Source organism: Drosophila eugracilis, unplaced genomic scaffold (genome assembly GCF_018153835.1).
Source record: "Drosophila eugracilis isolate 14026-0451.02 unplaced genomic scaffold, ASM1815383v1 contig_1765, whole genome shotgun sequence".
NCBI lineage: Eukaryota > Metazoa > Arthropoda > Insecta > Diptera > Drosophilidae > Drosophila > Drosophila eugracilis.
This window is the reverse complement of record NW_024572605.1, coordinates 1,149,319-1,159,865: the sequence shown is the minus strand read 5'-3', so window position 1 is coordinate 1,159,865 and position 10,547 is coordinate 1,149,319. Positions and strand designations below refer to the sequence as shown.

General features: G+C 41.1%; 2 protein-coding genes across 4 annotated transcripts; one reads left to right on the top strand and one right to left on the bottom strand.

The window, feature by feature from the left end:
• Nucleotides 1-7: 7 nt before the first annotated feature.
• On the bottom strand, nucleotides 8-7,176 carry LOC108107303 (helicase ARIP4). Of its 3 annotated transcripts, XM_017214768.1 has the most exons (9): nucleotides 6,863-7,135; nucleotides 6,494-6,745; nucleotides 3,802-6,072; nucleotides 3,136-3,737; nucleotides 2,881-3,079; nucleotides 2,126-2,816; nucleotides 1,952-2,063; nucleotides 1,659-1,892; nucleotides 8-1,597 (listed from the first exon to the last, which is right to left on the bottom strand). In XM_017214768.1, the coding sequence occupies exons 3-9, from the start codon at nucleotides 6,051-6,053 to the stop codon at nucleotides 822-824; spliced, it is 4,866 nt and encodes a 1,621-aa protein (XP_017070257.1). In that variant the 5' UTR covers nucleotides 6,054-6,072; nucleotides 6,494-6,745; nucleotides 6,863-7,135; the 3' UTR covers nucleotides 8-821. The 3 variants fall into 3 exon arrangements, with proteins under 3 accessions (XP_017070257.1, XP_017070258.1, XP_017070256.1); XM_017214769.1 differs by lacking the exons at nucleotides 6,494-6,745; nucleotides 6,863-7,135 and adding an exon at nucleotides 7,142-7,176; XM_017214767.1 differs by lacking the exon at nucleotides 6,494-6,745.
• Nucleotides 7,177-7,583: 407 nt separating this feature from the next.
• Nucleotides 7,584-10,351, top strand: LOC108107188 (beta-1,4-glucuronyltransferase 1). The gene is made up of 5 exons (XM_041819847.1): nucleotides 7,584-7,667; nucleotides 7,724-8,721; nucleotides 8,784-8,937; nucleotides 8,997-9,652; nucleotides 9,709-10,351. Exons 2-4 carry the CDS (start codon nucleotides 7,964-7,966, stop codon nucleotides 9,219-9,221), a joined length of 1,137 nt encoding a protein of 378 aa, XP_041675781.1. The 5' UTR covers nucleotides 7,584-7,667; nucleotides 7,724-7,963; the 3' UTR covers nucleotides 9,222-9,652; nucleotides 9,709-10,351.
• The last annotated feature ends 196 nt before the right edge of the window (nucleotides 10,352-10,547 follow it).

The following is a 10,547-nucleotide window of genomic DNA, read 5'->3' as shown; positions in this document are numbered from 1 at the left end:
GAGCGCGTCCGGTTTAATACTTTCTCTTTATTGCTTAGATCTAACATTGTTTAATCAAAGCTTGTTTATTATTTCGAATGTGCTATTATCTAGACTAATGTCAATGTTTGTTTTAGTTTCCTTTATTGGGGCATTGCTACCCTTAACAAAAAGAGACTGATTTCCGAATGTTATTTCGTATGAGTTTTTCTATTCGTGGGCATCTAGTTTAAATACAATTGGGTAGAACGATTGCTTAAATAGTATGTCACAAACTATGAATATTTGTTTAGTTTTCGTTTGTGATTTTCATAATGAAAACTAATAACTTATCGTAATTATGCGTTTAAAAAGAATTCACTATGGTAAGATAAATAAATTAGAGGAAAATAATGGTAAGGAATAAAGGCCGAGCTCGTTTTGTCCAGTCAAGGTAACACCTGAACGACAAAGTAACTAATTATTGCTTGGAAAAGAATAAAGTTTGCAAGCCACAAGTCATTGGTAAAATCGAAATTTAATTATTATAGGAAGCATTGTTTATGGTTTAGTGATCACTTATATGATCTCATTATTTATCTAATATAATTATAATGATTCGTTTGAACAGGTTACTTCTTAGGCGTCTGTAACTTGGGGTCGGCAGAATTTTGTGAGTACATTCAAGAATGTAAAATAAACAATCATAACCTTCTATACAGTAATGCTTCGCTAGAAACCGAATGCGAAACAAAACAATAAAGTAATTAGTTAAAAGTTAGTCTGAGTATATTTGAGCTCGTTAAACTGGCTTTGCCCTGAACTGGACACGGAGATATTGGACCATAGTCTATTTACACTCGCTATTGCGACGACCACTCGTTGATGGGATAAGTACTACCAATGTACGATGGCTGTCGAATGGGCTCGTTCGATGCTGGTGAGCTTACAACCGAACTCCAATGCTGCCGGGGGAAAACATTCGAGTTCACATAAGACGACGGGGCACCGATGTAACTCGCTGGAGGATGCAGATTGGAATGGTACGGTGCGAAGTTCAGATTGCTGTATGAGGTGTAGTTATTGATGTGGTAACCGGAAGCTGGCGGTGCGGCCTTGTGCTTATTGTCATAGTAATCGTAGTATTGCGGGGGATATGAGTGCTGGAAGGGTTTGGGCTGAAAGTACGAACTATCCGCCGAAGGCACCGCCTCGCTGCTTGGAGTTCCTGGATGCTGTGGGAGTGGCGCATTGGCCTGAATACTATTGGCATTGTTGTAACCTTCTCCGGCAGACGGCAGGTGATTCTGATGTTTGTACGCCTGCGGAGGTGCTTGTTGTGACGTTTGTTGTTGTGGTAGTTGCTGCTGCGGCTGTTGATGCTGATGCTGTTGCTGCTGCGGCTGTTGATGTTGTTGTGGTTGCGACTGCTGTGCGTAGTTTAAGTCACAAGGCATCTGATGCTGATTTGAAGGTGTGGATAAAGTAGTATTTGGTTGTGTTTGCGGCTTAAAATGTTGCATATTTTCCGTGCATTTTCGATCCTTTGTAGATATTTCTAGCCGGCTATTGGTTGCTGGTGTGCATTCTTTATTTTTAACTACATGAGGTTCGTCATCAGCAGTCAGATCTTTTACATCTAAAAAGATATTCACATAAATATTATCTACTTCAATTCAATTCAATTTTGTTATGCTTACCTTCTTCTGGCGTTTGGGGCTTTACGGTATCGGTGTCACAATCGGAAGTTATGTCTATCACATCGTCCTTGTTTGTCTTTTCGGGTTCTGTTTTTGCCGTAGTCCTTATTGCTATAATTTTCCCGCTATCCAGCTGCATGTATATTCCTTTTGCCGACTTTAGAACCATAACTCGCTGACCAGCCTTTAAAATTATATTGGCTTTGTCGGCTGAATTTGTTGGAATGACAACATCTAAAATGTATATTTGTTAGCAAATGATCAGAGTTGATATTTAGTTAATTATAATTTACCAAGAGGTAGGGTCATTTCTTGTGCAGTCATCCCCTGACGCTGCCAAACGTCAGCCGGTATCCATCTAGTCGATCGTGCGCCACTTGAAGACGACGTATTAGTTTTCATTTGCTATAAGAGTGAAAATACAAATTTTTAGAATATTTGATTAATTATATTCATAATCTACCTACCTGGTTTATCGGTTTAGTAATTACAGTTCCATCGTTGTTAACGATCTTATAGTGCATTTTCGCAGGCGCATAAGCACACCTCTGATTGACGGCAGCTTTCTTTTCCAGCTCGTAGCTTCGATGAGCTTGCCGTTTTTCCGCTTGCGACAATTTTCTATCCTTTTGATCGACCAACAAACTTTCATGCAAGAACGGTTCCTTTGTCACACAGTGTCTATGCAATTCCAGAATTGTGTTTATAATTGAGTCGGCGTGAACAACACATTCCGGACCATCATCCTTTTCCTTCTTAATTGGCGATTGGGAGGCGCCGTTAAGTGATTTAGACTCAGTTTGTTCGTCAAGTGAGGTTTTATGTTCATTTGATTTATTTTGCTCCTCTAAGGACATATTTTGATCGTCTTCTTTTTTAATTTGGTCACTTGCTGGCTTACTGGCCTCCTCAGACGGCGAGCTTGGTTTACTCGAATCGTCAACTGTTTTATTTACCTCCTCGACTGTTTCTTCATCGGAATCATAGTCGTGGCAGAGATTGGTAATATCCTTCATTGAAAGATGTGCCTCGGGATTGCATTCATCGACAATTCGATCGGACATTCCTTGCTTTTTAATTTGCCTATCATAAATCTTCTTCTCGAGGCATCTATCCATTACGATTCTGTACACGAAACACGGCTTTGTCTGACCATATCTGGAAATCGGAGAGTTATCTAAAGTTAATATCTTGGTTAAAAATTTAATCTGGGAACTGTCACCTATAAATCCTATATACAGCTTGTGTATCGTGACAGGGGTTCCAACTAGCATCGAATATTATAACGCGGTTGGCTCCAGTGAGGTTTATACCCAGCGAGCCGGCTCTTGTTGATATTAGAAAAAGTTTAACATTACTATTTGCATTAAATTCATTGACTAGCCTTTCCCTTTCCTGCGAGGAAGTTGAACCATCCAAACCTGAAACCGAACTACATGGTTAAAAGCACTACAAGACGCTTGATATGCATACTTACGAAAATATGAACTATTTTTAGACCAAAGTTGATTACTACCAGGAACATAACTAGATTTGAGATAGACTTCGAGTAAATTTAAGGTTAAAAGGCTTTGGCTAAACAAAAGAATACGGTCTCCTAAATGCAGGCTCTCCTTCAGGATGCAAAAGAAAATCTCCATTTTGGGCGAATTCGATATTAGGCCTGACACATAGTTCTTCATTATATCAACAGCCCACGAACATGAGAATTCGTCGTTTCGCTTACTCTTCAGCAACTTTTTAAATGGCTCGGCAGCTACTCCACTAACGTTTTTTATGCCCGTGGCATTCCATTCACTTGGTTTGCTAGGATTGCACTCATTTTCTATTTGATTATTGGAACACGGCGTTTGTATTGTCGTTTCGACCGTTTTTATTTCGTTTGTGTCAAGATCGACGATTTCCGAGGACCCCGTAATACTTTCAAAATTGCTCGACATGTTCGTGTCCGTTTGCTTAATGACTTCTACACATCCCGGCTTGGGAAGAATGCTGGAATCCATCCAGTAGTTGTTTTTACCCTCACTACCGAAAGTTCCATAGTTGAGTGGCTCCGGCTTTTCATCGTAGAAACTAGGGCTGCAAAGAAAAAAATATCCATATGAAGTCCAATATTAAAATATATTTTTAGCATATACCATACCTCTTATTTAAATATTTTGCATTCAAATCCGATGATGTGGGAATATTAAATAAAGTTTGATTCTCGGCTTTGGCTAATGTGTCGATACTATTGGCCGGTTCTCCAGATCCATTGATTTTCTTCTCGAGAGGAGAAGCCACACTCTGGGAAGGATCTGGACTGGGCTCTACTGTTGGGGTGGGAGCGCCCTTGGATACCTCCTCGTCGATTTCTAAATCTAAATCAGTCTCACATTTTTTCAGAAAATTGTACAGAACATCTGGGTGGTTCCAGATTTTGCAGCACACGGCAAAGGCTTTTAGAGGGTTGGGGAAGGCTTTCGTGCGCACCACATCGGTCATAAAGGTGTCATAAAGCTTGCGCTGAAAGGCGGTCATTTTAGCCAGGATGACGTACTCGTACTTCTGGGGCAGTGTGAGCTGCAGTACTGTATGCGATCGCCTCTGGACGAACCCCAGTAAAAGAGAGTGCAGCACGTGTGCCCTGTAGCGCATAAGCTTGATGTCATCCGGAGTGGAGTCCACGCATTGACCATTTTGAATAGGCCGCTCGAACATATTACAAAATTCCGTGCGGGTGCCCAGGTAGTTTGGTCGCACGAAGTCCACCATGCACCAGTACTCAAGCAGGTTATTCTGCAAGGGGTAACCAGTGAGTACAATGCGACGCCGCGTCCTTATCTGCTTCAGGGCCAGCGAGATGCCAGCGTGCGAATTCTTGATACGGTGCCCTTCGTCGCAGATCACCAAGTCAGGCCCTGGCTTTACCAAGGCCTCATACACTAGGTTCATGAGATCGCTGCTAGAGTCCATGCCATCTGGTCGAATGATGCTGCCCTTTCGCTTGCGCGTCTTTACCAGCTTGAGGGCCAGAAGGCGAAACAGTTCGTAGCCGATCAGAAGCACGCCTCCATCGTGTACCCAATTGAGGATCACTTTAGCCCGCGCCGTCAACGTCTTTTGCTGATCGTTGAGGACGTAAATATCGAAGTTTCGGGCTCGCACATTGCTATCTGTTGAGTAGCGCGGCACCCACATGTTGAACTCGCTCAGCCAGTTCTGCAGTGTGTTAATGGGCATCACACACAACACGGTCTTCGCCGATGTATGTCTCAGAAAAATATCACAGAAGGAAACAACCTGCAACGTCTTGCCCAGGCCCATGGAGTGGGCCAGAATGCAGCCAAAACCGCTCGATTTGTTGTACCTCCGTGTGGATTCAATGATGTTGTCATACAGAAAGCGCACGCCGCCTATCTGGTGCGGCTTTATCACCTTGGCTATCTGCGGAGCCAGGTACAGAGTCTCCTCCCCTTCCGGATGCGCCATGTTGACCACAACCTGACCGTTTTCGTCGGGAACATTGTAAAGATCTTTAACGTGCATCCCGCTGTTAGTGGCGTCGTCCGACTCGTTCAGGTCCTCGTCATCCTCCTCTTCCTCCTCGGACAGGAGGATACAGTCGTCGTCGGAGCTGTCGTCGATTGTGACCACCTCGCTAGGTTGCTGCACACTGGCCTCCTTGTGCAGCACATCATCAATGCTTCCGCCGCTCAAACCGCTGCTGTTCGACTCGTCGAACGTGTCTGAGGCGATGTCTTCCTCTGGAAAGTCAACGGGCGGGTGGTGCTCGGTGGGATTGGCAATAGCACAGCTCTCGATGCCCTCACTCTCGTCTAGCTGGAGGATGCGGAAGAACTGCTTGTGGACCACCTGCTTTTGGATCTCTCGCATTGACTTTTGTTGACCAGCAACACGAGCCAAGCGTTCCGATTCCTCACGCTGGGCCGCCAGCGTAGTTGTATCTAGGTTGTTCTCATTCATCACGTCGCGTATGTTTTTCCGCAGGTGACTGTTTTTCTTCTCCTCCGCGGCCGCCAGACTGATCTTCTTGTTCGCCGCCTGATCTTCTGCCGCAGAATTCTTTCGTTTGTGGCCATAAGGTACTGTGTTTTTAGACACTTCAGCCAGAGGATTTATGATCCGGTCGGGATCCACTGGCTGGCTGATGTCGGGGCAGTATTGTGGCATTTTAGCGGGTATTTCTACGGCTCCATCGATTGGTATCGGTGTTGGTATGGGAATGGAAGGATGAGGCTGAGGCTGAGGCTGGGGCTCGGTTGGAGCATTGTGGAAGTACCGTCTTGGGTCCTCCGGAAACATCATCGAGGGATGATATTCATTAGCGTTTGGCCAACTCTCCGGCTTTTGTAATCTTTGGTTAACATCGTAATTGGGATTCGACTCTTCCATATTTTCTTCTGACTTATCCCTGGGGAAAAAAAGTTGCTTTAGAATGCTGTGAACTAGATTGTTTTCATATAACTTTGATTATAATAACCAGGATAACAAATGATTTTCTAACGATATGAAGATAGATGGGTTTTATAGTACAAACCCGGTTTTTCCCATCGCTAGCAAAGGTCATAAAAGCAGTTAACAAATCTTCGGGGAGAGGGGCGTTGTAATACTCGGTATCCATTAGAGACTGGGAGAAGGTGGGTAGGTAGACCGAACATCTCTATTTTATGAATATTAGGGATCGCTATTTACTTGGCATGGATAAATTCTTGACTGTTGACACTTATCTGCAGCACCCCTACATACGTACATATGTATATACATACATACAGGTGTAAATTTGGTCATCCCCTTGATGGAATACAAAGTCGTAATTTTTTGAAGGCTCTTACCTATTGGTCACCTATATAGTAACAGAACGATCGCGTTCTTACATTAGCGGACTTGAGAGTATTATTTGTCTTTTCATTTCCGTGTACTATCCACACATGCATGCACATTACATACTCTTATACCGAAGTACATACTGAAATCTTAACCGGGCCGGACTTTTGGCATTACAATGTTAAATCAGTCGGTTTTTCTACAATCCGATTTTCGATACACCGTGTAAGGACAATTCAAAGCAAGGGTCGGCACAGAAACTATAGGAGATACAAGTTTAAATATATACATATGTACATGTTAACTTGGGAGATTTGGTCTTTAATTACTAGCCGAACATTTTTTTCTTAGGTTGGGAAACCTAAAATCTTACATACATTTACATGCAGCCGGCGAATAAGATTTTAAGTTAAAACACTTAACAACACAGGCTTCTAATTATTATTATTTCATACATATGGATATTTTTCTATATGTACGTTTAAAAAGTTCTTTTAATTGGTGTTCGACTTTGAGATTCTTGGTTTATCACTTTCGTCACTTTTATTTCGAACACCAGGTTCTTTAGATTGTTTTTAAATTAGTTTAAAATGTTATTCTCGATTTATTTTCTCGCTGTTTTCAACATGTATATTTGTATATAATGTATACATTACTCTACATAGATATGAACAAAGTTTGCCCTGCTGAACGCTTAGACTGCATGATGAGTGACCAGTTTTGTGGGGACCTACTACACGAATCGTCTTGTTGGGAATATTTATCGAAACGAATGTGAAATGAAACTGTTCTTTTTTAATTGAAAAAAGCGCTCATTTTAGTTGTATATAATAAGATAAGATTTTGGTATTTATGAAGCTTATAAATTATATGCGTAAGCCCAATCTGGATGCGACAGTTTTTTCAGAACTAGTTTATTGTAGTTAAAGTTTAAATATATATTAAAATAATTTGCTATTTAATGATTATTATTATATTATATTATATATATTATTTAAAAATCCATTGCAATATAGCCAAAGGTGAACTGGAGTAGAACCACTTTTTTTAGTAAGTATAACTGACGGTCAGGTATATTTATTTAAAAAGCTACGGTCACACTGCTAGGATATTTTTAATGTCCTTAGGTTGTGTTTTCCTGATTAATAACTGTTTTGCGATACTCGCATCACTTGAATAATGGTAATTTAAGGAATACAAAAAATATATAATTATGATTCAATCGTCCTTTCTCGTAGTGCTACATATCAAACTGGACTTCGCTGAAAATTGTTTTGGCTTTCCTCTCAGTCAATATCTTTTGGCTTATGAAGGTGTATCCTCCAGCAAGAGATGGCAGTCAGAAATGCATAGACGTTCAGGAAAACACTCTTCGAAGTCCTGCGGCAGTAGAGTGCCCCTAGCATTCAGATATCGCCTACGCTCTGTTGCAACCTCTGAACAACTTGGACAGTCTTGTGGTTCCAAATAACTCGGCAATGCTCGCCTTCGAAAACATTAACTTGAGCTATGGACGCTGGGACAATCAGCAACTATACAGGATCAAGGACTTTGCTCTGCTAGGCGAGCAATACGTGGATCCATCGGACGGCAGTTTAGTCTGCTTGGCCACCCAGACTTCGGTGGAGCGTCTAAATTCACTGCCCCAGGTCGCTGCCAATTGGCAAGGCAAGATGTCCGTGGCCATTTTTGCAGCTGGTCATGAGGAGTTTGTTGTATTGCAATATTTTGTAACCTATATGCGCCTGTGTTTTGCCAACATACGCGAGAATGCCACATTTCACTTACTCACGCCGAAGGACTACGACAAATTGCCTCGAGTGGCAGCCCTTCCCCTAAACATGAAGGGCAAATTCGATTGCCAGTATCCGGATCGAACCCTGAAGTCTCTACTTAAGTTCCGTTCCCTAAAAACTTTGCAGTGGCGGCAAAGGAATACTTATCCCCAAAACCACATGAGAAACCTGGCACGAAAGGGCTGTCAGACTAAATATGTCTTTCTCACCGATATCGACATTGTGCCCAGCACAAACAGTGTTCCACAGCTAAACCACTTCTTCAGGACAGCCAATTGCTCAAAAAACTGTGCCTACGTAATCCCTACTTTCGAAATAGACGTGAGAGCAACGTTTCCCCGTTCCAAGAGTGCGCTCATGCGATTGATAAGGAAGGGATTAGCTAGACCTTTTCACGAAAAAGTTTTTATCTACAACCAATATGCAACTAACTTCTCCAAGTAAGTGGCTCACGGTTATGGTTAGGAAAACAAAGCTTTAAATGTATATACTTGTTTCTCAGATGGCTGTCTACAAACACAAATGAGACGGAGGTGTCTGTCAGCCATATCGTCACAAACTTTGAATTTCTGTATGAACCATTCTACATAGCTGTTGACAACGCACCGGCACACGACGAAAGATTCCTGGGCTACGGGTTTACCAGAAACTCCCAAGTGAGTTAGAAGAGGTCTTATGTGTCAGGATTACTCACTTACGTACAATTTATTTTTAGGTTTATGAGATGCATATAGCTGGGTATCAGTTTTATGTTCTTTCTCCTGTTTTTACCGGCCATTGGGGATTGCAAAGGAAGCAGGCTAGGCCGGCTTGGCGGGAGCAGCAGAATAATGCGAATCGCAGGAAGTTTGATGTTTTCAAAAGCGAAATATTTGTGCGGTACAAAAATGATCCACGACTCCTTTTGAAATCCAAAAAAAATCAAATAATAGTTAAATAAAATATTGATATTTACATTTCGTGTTCCTAAGAAAAATGTTCCTTTAAAGTTTACACATTAGTATTGCAGACAAACTGAATTCTTTTAATTCAATTTCAAGCTTAAGTGCATGCATAATGCATCCATCATAGTATGCACGCGTATGATCTTCAAATTATTTGTAAGGCAATAAAATACTATCTTTTCATTCAATTTTAGACTGTGTGGATTCATAATATAACACACTCATATTATGCATGGACATGATCTTTGAGATCATGAGTTGTAAGGTTAGCTATAATAACTAATATTGGCAAGCTCACGAGCCTAAAAACAGAATGAAAGGTGTATAAATAAGCCGGTTCTTCCGTTCTATTGATCAGTTTAGAGTTAAACCCAAAATGAGGACAAATCTATCGATTTTATTATTCGTTTTGTTTGCTGCTTTGGCAGTAAGTATTCTCGCAGCATTGTTTACCCAGTCTTTAACCTTCTCCTATCAATTTAGAGCGCTAACGAGGTATATCTTGAATCCTTGAGACAATCCAAAGGATCCTTGATTATCCCAAATTTAAAATCGGATTATTGGAGAAGTGCACCCACAGAAGCTGATAAACGCCTTAAAGTAGTTTCAGGAAATGTCACATTACTGGAAGACCTCACTAATGAGCACACGGTGACGGTCAATATATCTAGCATATATAAGGATGAGCCACTGTATAGGGGTCTTGTGACAGTTCAAAAGACTCCCATTTGCGACACATTTGCCAAGTTCTACGCTCCATATATCAATACCACATTGCAGACCGGCGAAAACACCAATTTTGTTTTAAAAGAAAAGCTGTGCCCCTTGCCAAAAGGCACTTACTGGGCTAAAGACGTCAGGGTCCTCCTTGAAAAGTGGAATAGGGATTGGTTTTTTGAACCATCTGAATACAACGCTAGTCTTACAGTTTTCGATAAAAACGGAAAGTTTGGCGGTAGTGTTGACATTACATTTTATGTAAAAGAATACTAAATCTGATCTGAAATCTAAAATTTTATAATTCCAAAATGAGTGCACCTTTTGGATTACATTGCTTAAAAAAGACTTCGAGTCTTCAAATTTAATAACAAACACTTTTAATTTAATAAACTAGATATCAGCAATAGTCAAGACAAAGTTTTAATTAAAACTGGGGATGAGGCTCGAACGAGCTGATTATCGAAATCAGTATAAACGTGAAAAGGTATTCCTGACTGAAATATATTTTATAAGTTCAAAAAACATATATTTTTGCTTATAATAGTTGGTCTTAATATCTAATTTTATAGGTCTTCCGATGGGTATTCTCTGGTAGTTTCTGG

Coding starts and splice junctions, on each gene's coding strand:
- LOC108107303 (XM_017214767.1), bottom strand. Junction 3,080..3,135: donor TAAAAATAGTTCATATTTTC/GTAAGTATGCAT, acceptor GTTCGGTTTCAG/GTTTGGATGGTTCAACTTCC. Junction 1,598..1,658: donor GCCCCAAACGCCAGAAGAAG/GTAAGCATAACA, acceptor ATATCTTTTTAG/ATGTAAAAGATCTGACTGCT.
- LOC108107188 (XM_041819847.1), top strand. CDS start 7,964: ATGCTCGCCTTCGAAAACATTAACTTGAGCTATGGACGCTGGGACAAT. Junction 8,722..8,783: donor TATGCAACTAACTTCTCCAA/GTAAGTGGCTCA, acceptor CTTGTTTCTCAG/ATGGCTGTCTACAAACACAA. Junction 8,938..8,996: donor GGTTTACCAGAAACTCCCAA/GTGAGTTAGAAG, acceptor ATTTATTTTTAG/GTTTATGAGATGCATATAGC.